The 13982-nt window shown below is 49.8% G+C and overlaps 2 protein-coding genes across 2 annotated transcripts; both read right to left on the bottom strand.

The window, feature by feature from the left end:
• Window positions 1-2869: 2869 nt before the first annotated feature.
• Window positions 2870-3577, bottom strand: LOC125541285. Its single transcript, XM_048704734.1, has one exon. It carries the CDS (start codon window positions 3409-3411, stop codon window positions 3037-3039), a length of 375 nt encoding a protein of 124 aa, XP_048560691.1. The 5' UTR covers window positions 3412-3577; the 3' UTR covers window positions 2870-3036.
• A 758-nt stretch (window positions 3578-4335) lies between these two features.
• LOC125536402 (adenylyl-sulfate kinase 3-like) lies at window positions 4336-9159 on the bottom strand. Its single transcript, XM_048699614.1, has 7 exons — window positions 8762-9159; window positions 8089-8238; window positions 6960-7109; window positions 6689-6807; window positions 6503-6587; window positions 5637-5683; window positions 4336-4814 (listed from the first exon to the last, which is right to left on the bottom strand). The coding sequence occupies exons 1-7, from the start codon at window positions 9072-9074 to the stop codon at window positions 4716-4718; spliced, it is 963 nt and encodes a 320-aa protein (XP_048555571.1). The 5' UTR covers window positions 9075-9159; the 3' UTR covers window positions 4336-4715.
• Between the last annotated feature and the right edge of the window lie 4823 nt (window positions 9160-13982).

The following is a 13982-nucleotide window of genomic DNA, read 5'->3' as shown; positions in this document are numbered from 1 at the left end:
ACGATGCAGAGCCGTCGAGCTCGAACGGGTGGCCATAGATGAGGTAGAAGAACACTGTGGAGCTCCTAGACTCCTTGGCGGGGTGCAGGGACGACGGTGGTCGCGGGGACGATGACGACTTGGCGACGGCCGAACTCGGGCAGGGATGGGATCGAACGAGGGAGGGGAAGAGGAAGAAAACAGAGAGAGCTAGGGTTCGGGGGAGGGGCCACGGGGTTGCTCTTAACCTCAGAGGGGGCCATGGGATGGGTGCCACGGCGGCATCGCCGGCCAGGGAGGCCAGGATGGCCGCCACGCTTCCCCCCGCCTCCTGTAGCGGGAGGTGGAGGGAGATGGAGGTGGGCTGGGCCGTGAGCTTTGCTAGGTGGGCCAAGTGCCCAGTAGGTTAGGTTAGTTACTATTTCCTCTTTTTTAGTTTTCCTTTTTCTTTTTCTGTTTCTTTTTATTTGTTATGTTTTGTGCTTATCTTAAATAGCAAGTAGGTTTAGTAAAATAGGAAACTTGTCCCCATAATTCACATTGCAAAATTAGACAATGCCACCAAAAGTTTGGTCCCAAAATAAAATAGTTTAGTATTATATACAATACAAAAGGCAGTTAACTAATGGTTTTAGCTACTGTTTTAATTAGCTTAGTGTATTTAAACATTCTATAAAAATGTGGTTTCTCCACCATTATTACTTATGATTTATTTGCCATAGTTTGTACTTTTTTTAGTTTTGACATTTGGAAACTTTAATTGTTTGACTTGATTTTGAATTTGAATTGAACCAGATTTGGATCAACGTGAGATTAGCAACAGTAATAGTGGTAACATGGCATCATTAGCAGGGGATTACTGTTGCTTAATTATCCGGGCATCACAGTAGTGCAGGCACACCATGGGCATGCATTCCTGAGGTGGTTGTGCCCTCCCCCCCCCCAGCCCATGGCAAATTCCTGAAGATTATTTTTGGGAGGGGCGCAGTTAGAAGAAAATTTCTGATTACCCCCCCCCCTTCAAAAAAACATGCACACCTTTCCTTTTGCGCCCCAAACATCGCAGTCAAGCTCCGCCACTGAGGCACACCATTGTTTTTTGGGGAACAAGATGGCATGGTAGGGCCAGACGATGGCATTTCTTACCACCGACAAGGTCTCAACAATGAGTTTTAAAAGTCGTGGTCACGAGACGACGAATAACAACGAAGTTTTGGGCTTCCAGCATTTTTTTCGTTTTCTTTCTAAGGTACTCCCTCCGTCCGAAAATACTTGTCATTAAAATAGACAAAAAGGGATGTATCTAGAACTAAAATATGTCTAGATACATCACCTTTTATTCATTTCGATGACAAGTATTTCTGGACGGAGGGAGTATGTCGCTTGAGAGAATGTTGCATAAGCTTTTTTCCTTTTGTGGTTTGAGAGCCAGAATAATGTGTTTCTGTGCCTTAGCCCCATTCCAGTGGAGGCGGAGGGTACATGGAGGTATGTCTACAATGGATTTTGCTTTCGTCATGCCAGCTTTATTCTTTAATCTGTTTGGATCCATTCGGCATTCATCTTCGATAATTCCATTTGAATTTGGTGTCCAACAGATCTATTTTGGATTTGGCAGACGTTGATCTCCAGTAGATCTGCTTGGATTTGGACACTCGTGGTTGTTAGTCTGTTTGAAGGTATGGTCTTTTCGAATTCTTATCTGCATTTTTTCCATCATCGACAGGTGCCGCTCTGCCTCTCCGGCTCATCAGGTCTTAGCATGACGATTTTTGATTGTCAACTATAGTAAGATTTGCCCGGCTTCAATGAGGAAGGGGCAATGAGACATCATCCTTCGTCTCATCTCAGTGCTTGTGTACATCTTTGTTAGATGGTCCATGGATCTGGTCACTTCTTTTACTTTTGTGTATTTGTGTGCATCTTATTAATAGATCTAAATAATCACATTTTTCATGTGTTAGTCTAGACTCGCCTTGCCATCAAAAAAAAAATGTCTAGGCTCACCTTGTCGTCGAGAAAAGAAGTCTAGATGCGCCTTGCACCATCCAGATGACCAAAAACCTAGTTGTCGTCCCATCTACACCCCCTCTTGCCGCTGCTAGGGCGCGTTGCCAGGAAAATCACATGCGGTGCCGGCGCTAGAGTCGGTGGGGAGGTCCAGATCGAGGCGACATGTTTGTGGAGGAGTTGGAGGGCTTTTTGTTGGATGGCGAAGAAGATGTGTGCTCGAGTGACAATCTTCTCCAGGTAGTGCTCGGCGACTGAGTTGGTGATCCAGCGCGACAATAGTCAACGGTGGCCCAACCTGGCTAGGTCATTGGAAAAGAGGTAATCGGTGCATGGTCCTGGACAGCGACAAGCTCAACATTGGACCCCTACCCGTCGTGTAACGACATGTGTGATTTTTTTCCCATGCTTTCTTTAGTGAGTCTTCGAGTCTAGGTTTAGGTTTCCAATGTCCCGCCGGTTTTCAAATGGATCCATCTAGATTCGGCCAGCTTTCTTTGTATTCAGAGTTTTGACAGGCATTTATCAGCATTGCCTTCTTTGGGGCGGCGATTTGTTTCATTTTTTTGGTCTGCAGCGATGAGTTATCGGGTGTTGTTTCTACAAGTTCATGGGTTGAAGAAAGTTTGTTTCGCCGAGGTGGAGCTATCCTCACAACACGCCGCCGGTAAATGCAGGAGAAAGAAGACTTCAACACATCAGGTTATCTCCCGGTTTTGTCTAAAAAAATAGTTATCTCCCGATTAGTAGCATGATTTTGTATATACCATGACAAGGACAGGAGAAGAAACGTTCTTCGTTTACAACTTTGTTTCTTTTTGCCCTAACGGGCATAATTTCCATCTGTTATACAGTGTTTCATCAAACCAAAGAATCCAAATGCGAAAAACCGTCTTGATTTCTCGCTGAATCCAACCAACCAAACCAATATGTACAGCGTTTATACAGTTGCTACAAAGAATGGAACGGACAAAACGGCAGCACCGCCTAGCTAACACAAGCCCGACACGACGATCGCTAGTACACATGCACATCACGGCTGCTTTCCTAGTCGTCCGAGTAATACAACAGCCCCTCCTCGTCGGAGCCGCCCATCCACGTGGACGACGACGAGCCGCCGTCGGAGGAGAGCGAGAGGGACCGCCGGTAGCTGTACAGCACGGCGCCGGGCGGCCGGCGCGCCACCCAGCCGCCGCGCCCGGACGCCGGCACGTAGTACTGGTCCGGCTCCGGCAGCGGCAGGCAGAAGAAGACGTAGAGGCAGTCGGCCAGGCGCTCCAGCTCCCGCGCGGGCGGCGTGAGCAGCGCGCGCAGCACCTCGTCGGCCCGCAGCCGCCGCCGCTGCCCCGGCCGCGGCGGGCCCTGGCACAGCTCCGCCGGCACCCGCGCCGCCGCCGCCAGCCACGCGCCGCTGAACACCATCCGGTCCCTCTGCTATTGCTTCCTCGCGGCCCTCGCTGAGCGTCGCGTGCCGTTTTGTTTGGCGCCGTCGGCCGGTTGCGTGCGCGGGCTCTGGTTTGCGTGGAGTGCGGAGGGAGGGGAGAGGAAGGAGAGGGGAGAAGCTGGGCGCGCGAAGTGGTGGCGTGGAAGGGAGCGCGCGCGGGGGGGGGTTATATATGTCAGGGAGGTCATTGCGTTGGGAGGGCGTCAGCGGCAGGGAAGGCGCGGGTGGTTCCGGCCGGCGGGGGTGGGTTTGTGAGTACGTGCCGGCGCGGTCGTCGTCGACTCGTCGCTTCCGCCGGCGGGCGCGCGGCCTGCGCCGAGGATGTTTCGTTGGTTTTTCCGCGTCCTGGGTCTGTGTTTTGAATGGTTGTGGTTTGTGTCGCACCCGCACGGGTGCAAGCAAAGTGTACAGAACGCGTGTATGGTCCGGTCGGTCGTCTCTTCGTACGGTGGAGCATGCTGTGGCCAAGTGCCGTAGCCGTCGTGAAAGGTTCACGTACGGAGACGGAGACGGAGACGGAGAAGGATTGACCCGGTAAAGAAGTCACACGTCGTGGCCCGCTCAGCCATAACCATTTTGCCGTAGCCGGCGTTCCAATGTCGCGAGTTAAGAATTGGCTGCTCATCAGTTTACCATTCCAGGGTCTGTGCAACCCGTGTGCGGATCCACATATTCCATGCGAGCGCCCATCGTATTCCGTGGCCTGCTGAACTGTATCATCCTTTTTTTTCTCGTGAGGGAAAGGTGAATTGTATTGTCTTTGTGTCCTGGCATTGCGAGATGGACGACCGGCCTTCATTGACCAGATAAACATTTCAGGATATGCGCTTCCTGTCACTTATTTATTAGTTCGAGTTAGCATTCGCTTCGGATAATGCAAGAACGTACTCCTAATACAATTGTTTTGGTATGTGCTGCAAGCAACAAGGCAGACGGCTCTCAATAATTGGAAATTGAAATGGTCAGCATAACACTCTTGTACCTCATCGCAACAACCAGGAAACAGCACAAGTTGCAGGGCGAATAAATTAGCAAGCAACAAACTCCTACTACCCTGCTCTGGATGCCATTGCAATTTACACACTACATTTTCCTGGCGCAGCTAACAGAAGTTAACAAACACAGAAACTACGAGTAGACAGATCAACGCACACAATTAAACACATAAATCTGAACAAGCACGGCAAAAAAACACTGCCAGCGCTTGACTTATTCTGCCGCGCCGCTAATCTGGTGGAAATACCCTCTAGCATGACAACAGGCTCATGGCTTCCGTCACGGTCTACTCGTGCAGAAAGCCTTTGTCCTCGAGATAAGTAATCACTTGTGCCGCCATGTCGGATGGTGAAGGGCACACGCCATCCACTTCCTTGATCTCAATCTGCAATCAAAGCAAAGGCTTCATGCTTCTAGGTGAAGGACAAAACTGGCAACTGCTTGTCAACGGCAGGAAAGAGCATCCGAAGACATCATGACAACTTCTTACAAGCGGCTTAGCTGTATTAAATATTATTATTGTTAAACATAACTACTAGGAATTATATGAATTTAAGTGTCTCCTGCGGGGTGTGTTAGGGCGTAGAGCAGCGTTGTACTTAGTTCTTCCTATGTTCTTTTTCGGTTGCGTTGTGCGTGATCCGGTTATATTTCAGGATCGGTGTTGTATGGGGTCACCTCACCACCGTGTACTTTGTTCTGATGTTGCTTTATATATAAAGCGGGGCGAAAGCCTGTTTCCAGTGTCTCCTGCGGCTGTAAATTCACAGTAAAGATCAACCTATGCATTTAACCACTGTACTTGGTAATTAACCATATCAAACATGTACCCTCTAGTACTGTCCTCAAGTATCGAGCATATTGACAATTCTCTTCACCACTCTCTTTAGCATGTTAAGCATGCGCTCTTGATTATGTTTAAAAGATGATGAAGCGTGCTCTAGTTTCCCAATTCAATCATTTTAGGCTAGAATATCAGTGAGCCAAGTACTAAATACATGACGGCAGAAGCAATCACATTAACACCTTAAATAATGCACACTTGACCATGCGAAAATGATAGCACTTAGCATGTACTCCCTCCGTCCGGAAATACTTGTCCAAGGAATGAATGTATCTAGATGTATTTTAGTTCTAGATACATCCATTTGTATCCATTTTTATGACAAGTATTTCCGGATGGAGGGAGTATGATATGATGATGTACCTCGCAATTTAATGGCGCTTCATATGGGTCATCAATACCAGTAAACCCTGCAGAAAGACAAAATTAGAGCTTGAAGGCTTGAAGGATGAGTGCACCACACAAGGTTTAGCAAGACGGGCCAAAAAAATTATTGCAAGATTATTTGCGGAGAATGGTCAAACAGAGGCAACAAAGTGAAAATAAGTACCCACATGGGAACTTATTTCACTGCAAAAACTTACACAGAAGTATAGAAGGCAAAAGAGGGTTTCAGACTTATTATTTCCCTTACATTTTCCATTTCCAACTAGATAACCGCCTAACCCAACTTACAAATGCACACACACACACCAAAAAAGATGTTTAATAGTTGTCACAAAGACCAGTTCAACTGTTCTTGTCCTAAGCATTAGACAAAAAGAACTTGAATGTGATGGAGCTCCTAGAAACTCACAACACATATATCAATTAAAATACGAGAAAATCAGATAGTTTGAGGCAACTTTGATGTTCCGATGGCAATGGCTAGTTGTGCAGTTAGAGACAGAACCTTGCCTACAAACGGTGATTGCACGATGATCATACGCAACACCATTACACAATGGAAATATTAATCTACATAGTATGTGCACCAACACATCTAAGCATGGCTGCGAGCTTGCAATTACAAATCACAATCCTCACAGAATTGACGATTTCAAGGCTTGTAGAATGACTGAGTGCGGTATTTTTCCTATCCTGTTTTGCTTTCCCGAAATATGCATAGTTTGGTTAGTGTAATTACAAGTTTGATTATAAAAAAACAGGATTTTTTTAGCTAAACTGAAGAGTGAAGCACCAATCGATTATTGTCAGCTTGGACATCAAAGATTATATGATAATCTCACCCTTTATTTTTCCTGCACGAGCAAGCTTATAAAGGCCCTTCGGATCCCTTGCTTCACACAATTCCAAGGACATGTTCAAGAAAACCTGCAAAAAAGTTCACGAGAGTTTGTTCAGCAGTTATGACAAAAACCCAGTAGGAAGCTAATTTCAATAGAGATGAAGGTAAAATAAGAAGAATCCCTTACTTCAATAAAACTACCGTCTGACAACAGTGCACGACAAGACTCTCGGTCTCTCCTATACGGAGATATAAAACTAGCAATGCACACTAGACCTGCATCTGCAAATAGCTTTGCAACCTCACCTGCTCAAAAATAGTTGAAACAAAATGTAAGTGCAAATGGGTGAACAGTAAAAGATAATAACAAAAGCATGGTTTTTCTGTTGACAATTTTTTATCTTCACGAGAAGTTTGTTAGATCTACAAATACAGTTCTGTGTTCAGGAGATACTTGCCAACTCTGCGTATATTTTCAGCACGATCTTCAGCTGCGAAGCCAAGATCCTTGTTAAGACCATGTCTTAAGTTATCGCCATCAAGAACATACGCAAGCTTCCCTCTTGTATGGAGCTCTCGACCTAATGTGCATGCCAAGGTACTTTTACCTTGACAAGGTGAAGTATAGCAATATAAAATTAGATAAAGGAACTAACAAAGCATCAGTAAAATAAAAGAAGTTTACATCGAGAATAAAAGCTACATTATTATAAATTTTTAGTTGGCGAGTTGTCTCTTCAAATAACAGAGTTCTGATTTACTGCATTGTTAGACATTGGTGAAAAACAAATGAAACACCAACAAGCATGATGAACATCAGCCACATAGATAGCATAATATATTAATATTCGCTTATTGTACTCTTGACAATTTTAAGAGTTGCCCTTTCACCACTTGGAAGTTATTTTGTGATCAATTTGATACTTGAATATTACCTCCGCCCCAAATTACTTGTCTTGATTTGTCTAGATACGGATGTATCTAACGCTAAAACGTGTCTAGATACATCCGTACCTAGACAAATCTAAGACAAGTAATTCGGGATGGAGGGAGTATGATGTAACCTATAAAGATGGAGTGAACAATAACTATATGAAATTTTTGACAGCTAAATTATGAAGAGTCCTAGAATTGACCCCTTTTGGCCTTAATTCATTGTGTCAAGCTGAAATGATTAATCTGAAGTAAAGATATACTCCCTCCGTCCCAAAATTCTTGTCTTAGATTTGTCTAGATACGGATGTATCTAGTTACACTAGATACATCCGTATCTAGACAAATCTAAGACAAGAATTTTGGGACGGAGGTTGTACTAGTCTGTAGGCAAAAAGATGTACTCCCTCCGTTCCTAAATACTTGTCTTTCTAGGCATTTCAACAAGTGACTACATACGAAGCAAAATGAGTGAATCTACACTCTAAAATATGTCTACATACATCCGTATGTAGTAGTCATTTGAAATGTCTAGAAAGACAAATATTTAGGAACGGAGGGAGTAGTTGAATGACCCGTACTTGAATAATTTAAAAAAATGGACCCGCATTACATGAAGCACAGTCACAATAAATCCAGGTAATCTTGAATTACCTGAACCACTAAGGCCTGTAATCCAAACAACACACCCTTTCTGCTTCAGTAGATTTTGCCGGTCAGTCTTGCCCACTGGGCAATCATGCCAGAAGATATTTGATGACTTGGGCACAGTTGACGACATCTCCAAAACTCTGTTCTCGCCTTCTACACGATTACAGTCATTAACACGACAATGAGTAAAGGCACAATAAAGATATAAATGGTCTTACAGACAAAAGAAGGCTAAACAGAAATACTCATTCAATGTCATAAAGTAGAAGCAATTCTCATTTAAAGAAAAAAAAAGTAGAAGCAATTCTTCCTTAAGCTCCATGAGAAGTCAGCTACCAGTCAGCGATGTAACAAGGGAAGAGGATTGTGCATTCTAAGCCCAGGTCAAGATTTCAATAGAAAACAATTCCACTAGGTGCTATATGCCGGCAGACCACCCCGATTCAAGGCCCGAACCCGAATTATAAGCATGGAAAATAAACATTTCCAGCGCGGTAACCGCCCCTAAAACAGCGACGCCCCCGCCGATCCAGAATTCCCGCGAAGACCCGGCCGAAATGGGACTAAGATTTCACGCGGCCAGGCTCCCCGATCACCAGGCAGCAACCGCATTGGAGCGGATCATCAATCAAATTGCCCAAGGAGCGGAAAGGAGAAAGAGAGGAACGGTACGTGCCTAGGCTGACCCCGACGTGCTCCGCGCTCGACCGGCCGCCCGCGCATTCGGCGCGGGAGTCCCGGGCTCGGACCGGCGGCGCCCCGCCTGCTATCCTCCCCGCGGAGGAGGGCGAGACGCGGAGGCGCGGGCGGAGCAACCCTAGATCCGCCGGGCTTCCGCCGCTTGAAGAGGAGGAGGAGGAGGAGGAGGAAGAAGAGGCGGCGCGCGGTTGGCGAGGGCACCAGCGGCTCGCGCGCTGCGGGCCTGCGGTGGAGGCGGTGAGGCAGCCAGTGGCGCGCGGGCGTGGCGCTGCTGCTGCCGCTGCCTCCATCGGCGAAGAGTGATGGTTACGCCGCGCCTTTTTGTTTTCTGGAAATGCTTTGGGCCAGGAATCGGATTACTTGCTATTTTGGGCGGCGAATTCTGAGGAACTGGTGCCGCTGCAAAGCGTGTTAGCAAGTGAACCTGGTGTGTGAGTGCGTCTTGGTGCATCATGCAACGGAGGAGAGCCATCGTGTTTGACCGGTCAACAAAGGTTTCCGGCTCTGAAACACGGCATCGATTCCTCCTGCGGTTGCATGCGTTTCCCGCAAAAACAATTCGTGAGCGTACCATGCGGCGGCCGACCATAATTTACACTTTTCATGCGGAAAATTTGGCACCGGCCACCAGCTAGTACTGTGCCATGCATTCAGTGATCACCAGCATTCTGTTTTCAGTTTAGCTAAATGTCAATCGACTGATTTTTAAATAGGTCTGTCGATTTTTGAGAGATGGCCGGAGTGAGGCGGAGGTAAGGAAAGAGAATGAAGGGGATCGCCGGAGGGCTACCCCAGTATCTATCTTAGGGTTTAGGGTGAGGGCAGTGATGGACGGCGGTGGTGAGGGGTAGTCCTGGCCATGGGAAGCTCGGCCCGAAAAAGCCCGACCCGGCCTGGCCCGACGCTGCTCCCGGGCCGGGCTCGGGCCTAGATTTTAAGCTCGAAGGCCGGGTCGGGCTTGGGCCCGTTGTTTTTGCAATTTCCTGAAGAGGCCCGGCCCGAGGCCCATCGGGCTTTTATGTGTTCGGGTCGGGCTTGGGCCTAAAAACTAGGCTTGATGGCCAGTCGGGCCGGACTCGGGCCTGGTTTTTTTACTCGAGCTTGGCTAGGCCCGGCCCAAGTTTTGGCCAGGTATAGTGGGGGGCGGTAGTGCACTTCGTCGGAGAAAAAACTTAAACGAGGGCGGACCTTGTCGGTGTACAAAAAGAGGGGGACACTTTTTGTACCCCTATAACTGTGCACGGGCAGTCTGAGCCGCGGATACCACCACACCAAGCAAGGCAAGGGAGGTGAGCCAGGGTAAGACCGAAACTCAAGAGAACTAGAACGACGCCAAGGCCAAGACCACGAAGAGCAAAGGGGACGAAGCGGACTCCCCCGGCAAGATCCTTGCCGGGAGACAGTTCTAGCAGCCCCGGCAAGACCCTTGCCGCGGCGACTCGTCCCGCGCCTACAGAGCAAATCACCCTTGGAGTCCACTGCCCCCAAAGGGCAAGGATTCAGGAGACATCCCCGTGGCGGCATGCAGATCTTTGTGAAGACATTCAAGATCAGATACGCACTAAGGAGACGACAACCCTTGGCGGGATCCCAGCCAAGGAAGACCACAAGGCCCCCGGCAAGCGCCTTGCCGGGGATGACAGCAGGCGCCTCGGCAAGACCCTTGTCGGGGCCCCGGCAAGGCCCTTGCCGAGGACACCCGCAGGGCCACCATCAGGCCCACGCCGACTAAACCTCCACCACCGCATGCATGCAGTTGCCGATCCAACCAGCTGGGCAGGCACCCGCGTGGCGGCATGCAGATCTTCGTGAAGATCCACCACTGCGCCACCTCAGCTGCCTGCCTACCTACATGGCATCTCAGGCGTCGCTGGCCAGGGCGCGTGTCGACACAAGAAGGAGCGACGACGGACGAGACAGGTTTCTCCCCCGTCCCCGATAAAGCAAGGACACCTAAGCAAGACGCATTACATGCGCCTTGTCATGTAATGCGAGGGATAACCTCGCATCACTGTACCCTTTCCACCTCCTGTGTGCCACTGTGGCAACCCCTTTTTTCTATAAAAGGAGGCCCGAGGTGACCAGAGGAAGGATTCGGCTTTTTGGAGCTCCTCACGCCCCATAGCTAGCTCAAGAACACAGATATACAATCCACCAAAGCAGGAGTAGGGTTTTACGCATCCTCGCGGCCCGAACCTGGATAAATGAACCGTGTGCTATCTGTTTAATCCGCTCTTCTCACGACCCCGCGCCCCGCTAACCACAGTAGGGATTCTTGTGATCCCATAGGTGTCGTTCCCACCGACATCTCTGGCGCGCCAGGTAGGGGAACGCAGTTGTGAGAATCGGCTTTAGCAGTTAGTTCGGCGCTTCTTCATCATCATGGCGCCCAAGAAGAAGACGACGGTGGCGGTTGGCCAGTCGGAAGCCGGACAGCCCGTCCCGACGCGGGCGAGCAGCGGACCGGTCGCAGAAAGGACCCGGGGCGCTGCTCGCGAACACCAACACCATCCCAGCAGCCGGAGTTTGGGAGGCGGCGATGTTTGTGCGCCTGGTAACGGGCCACACGTCACCAAATCCAAAGGCGGAGCCAAGCCCTTCGCGGGTGGAGCGGGGCCTTCCAGGGTCATCGCCGCCCTGCCCGAAGGCGACGCAAGGGCCTCCAAGACTCCCACGCCAGCGCCAACAGCGCGCTCCTCCCAGGCAGCGCGCGACGAACGGCGTAATCATGTCGAAGATCCCGGGCGTCGCCGCGGGAAGAGCCCCGAACGCCACTCCCGGGACGTAGAAGACCTGCCCACTCGCCGAGGCGCTGGTGAAAACGGCATGCGACCGCGGGGTCGTGATAGAGCTCCTTCTGACATGGTCAGAAGTCGAAGCGCGTCGCGATCCGTGCAAGTTTCGCTGCCACCGACGCCAGCAGAGGCCCTAGCGCGCGCAGTTGCTCCTCGACTTTCCTCCCACTACGGGGAAACTCGACGAATGGAGAGCTACTATCCGAAGCCTTGTTGCAGTGGCCAACAAAGACGAACCAAGTCCTGTGGGGCCCCCGGGTCGACGCTCCGATGGAGTCCCACGGACCAGTGGCGGAAAAGCAGGCGACGCCGCGACCACGGTGCATTCACCTCTTCCCCATCTGGTAGCTCGTCGCGACGTCGCGGGCGACGACATCTCCATAGCATCGTCTGACCCGCGGACCCACTGTGACCAGCGCCAAGTTCTTCAGGAATGAACCCATGAAGACGCTCGAACCACTATCGAGCGCCGGCGCGGAGCGCGCCACCAGTCAGACAGGCGAGCAGGGCCTGCTGTGAACCACCCGGCCCCGGAGAGCCCTGGAGGCCTACCTTACGAGGTAGGTTGTCCGGCTTTTACCCGTGAGCTGTGGCAGTTCCAGTGGCCCACTCATCGCGCCTTCAAACCTGACGTTGGCGAAAAGTACAACGGTAAGACTCACCCGTCTGAGTTCCTCAGCATCTACACCATCGCGATGCAAGCCGCCGGAGCCCGTGACGATTTCTTGCGAATTACTTTCCATTGGCTCTTAAACCCAACGCCATGTTGTGGTTGATGCACTTGCCGGTAGACTCTATTTCCTTCTGATCGGATTTGTTCCATGAGTTTGTGGGCGCCTTTACTGGAGGTCACCAAGCCCTTGGCCAAGCAAGCGACCTGCATGTCATTCCCCAGAAGGGAGGCGAGAGTCTGCGCAAGTATATACAGAGGTTCAGCCGGGTACAGTACAATATCCCTGATGTTCACCCTGCCGCCATCATCAGCGCGTTCCATCAGAACGTGCGTAACCGCAAGATGCGCGAAGAACTGGCAATGAACAAGGTGAAAGATGTGGCAGAACTCTATGTTCTTGCTGACAGATGTGCCCAACTGAAGAGGGAAGGAAGTGTTGGAAATATGCCCTAGAGGCAATAATAAATTGGTTATTATTATATTTCCTTGTTCATGATAATCGTTTATTATCCATGCTATAATTGTATTGATAGGAAACTCAGATACATGTGTGGATACATAGACAACACCATGTTCCTAGTGAGCCTCTAGTTGACTAGCTCGTTGATCAATAGATGGTTACGGTTTCCTAACCATGGACATTGAATGTCGTTGATAATGGGATCACATCATTAGGAGAATGATGTGATGGACAAGACCCAATCCTAAGCCTAGCACAAAGATCGTGTAGTTCGTATGCTAAAGCTTTTCTAATGTCAAGTATCATTTCCTTAGACCATGAGATTGTGCAACTCCCGGATACCGTAGGAATGCTTTGGGTGTATCAAACGTCACAACGTAACTGGGTGACTATAAAGGTGCATTACAGGTATCTCCGAAAGTGTCTGTTGGGTTGGCACGAATCGAGACTGGGATTTGTCACTCCGTGTAAGCGGAGAGGTATCTCTGGGCCCACTCGGTAGGACATCATCATATGCGCAATGTGACCAAGGAGTTGATCACGGGATGATGTGTTACGGAACGAGTAAAGAGACTTGCCGGTAACGAGATTGAACAAGGTATCGGTATACCGACGATCGAATCTCGGGCAAGTAACATACCGATAGACAAAGGGAATTGAATACGGGATTGATTAAGTCCTTGACATCGTGGTTCATCCGATGAGATCATCGTGGAACATGTGGGAGCCAACATGGGTATCCAGATCCCGCTGTTGGTTATTGACCAGAGAACGTCTCGGTCATGTCTGCATGTCTCCCGAACCCGTAGGGTCTACACACTTAAGATTCGGTGACGCTAGGGTTATAGAGATATTAGTATGCGGTAACCCGAAAGTTGTTCGGAGTCCCGGATGAGATCCCGGACGTCACGAGGAGTTCCGGAATGGTCCGGAGGTAAAGAATTATATATAGGAAGTGCTATTTCGGCCATCGGGACAAGTTTCGGGGTCACCGGTATTGTACCGGGACCACCGGAAGGGTCCCGGGGGTCCACCGGGTGGGGCCACCTGCCCCGGGGGGCCACATGGGCTGTAGGGGTTGTGCCTTGGCCTATATGGGCCAAGGGCACCAGCCCCAAGAGGCCCATGCGCCAAGAGAAGAGAAAAAGGGGAGAGTCCTAAAGGGGGAAGGCACCTCCGAGGTGCCTTGGGGAGGATGGACTCCTCCCCACCCTTGGCCGCACCCTTCCTTGGAGGAAGGGGCAAGGGCTGCGCCTCCCCCTCTCCCTTG

This window comes from Triticum urartu, chromosome 2 (assembly GCF_003073215.2).
Source record: "Triticum urartu cultivar G1812 chromosome 2, Tu2.1, whole genome shotgun sequence".
NCBI classification, from domain to species: Eukaryota; Viridiplantae; Streptophyta; class Magnoliopsida; order Poales; family Poaceae; genus Triticum; species Triticum urartu.
Note: the sequence above shows the minus strand (reverse complement) of the source record. Positions and strands in the feature narration are given on the sequence as shown.

What these genes read in the sequence shown, in the direction of transcription:
- LOC125541285 (XM_048704734.1), bottom strand. Translation starts at nt 3,411, where the DNA reads ATGGTGTTCAGCGGCGCGTGGCTGGCGGCGGCGGCGCGGGTGCCGGCG.
- LOC125536402 (XM_048699614.1), bottom strand. Translation starts at nt 9,074, where the DNA reads ATGGAGGCAGCGGCAGCAGCAGCGCCACGCCCGCGCGCCACTGGCTGC. An exon ending in TACAGGCCTTAGTGGTTCAG is followed by an intron (nt 7,110 to 8,088) that starts GTAATTCAAGAT and finishes CACCTTGTCAAG; the next exon opens with GTAAAAGTACCTTGGCATGC. An exon ending in TGAAAATATACGCAGAGTTG is followed by an intron (nt 6,808 to 6,959) that starts GCAAGTATCTCC and finishes ATTTTTGAGCAG; the next exon opens with GTGAGGTTGCAAAGCTATTT.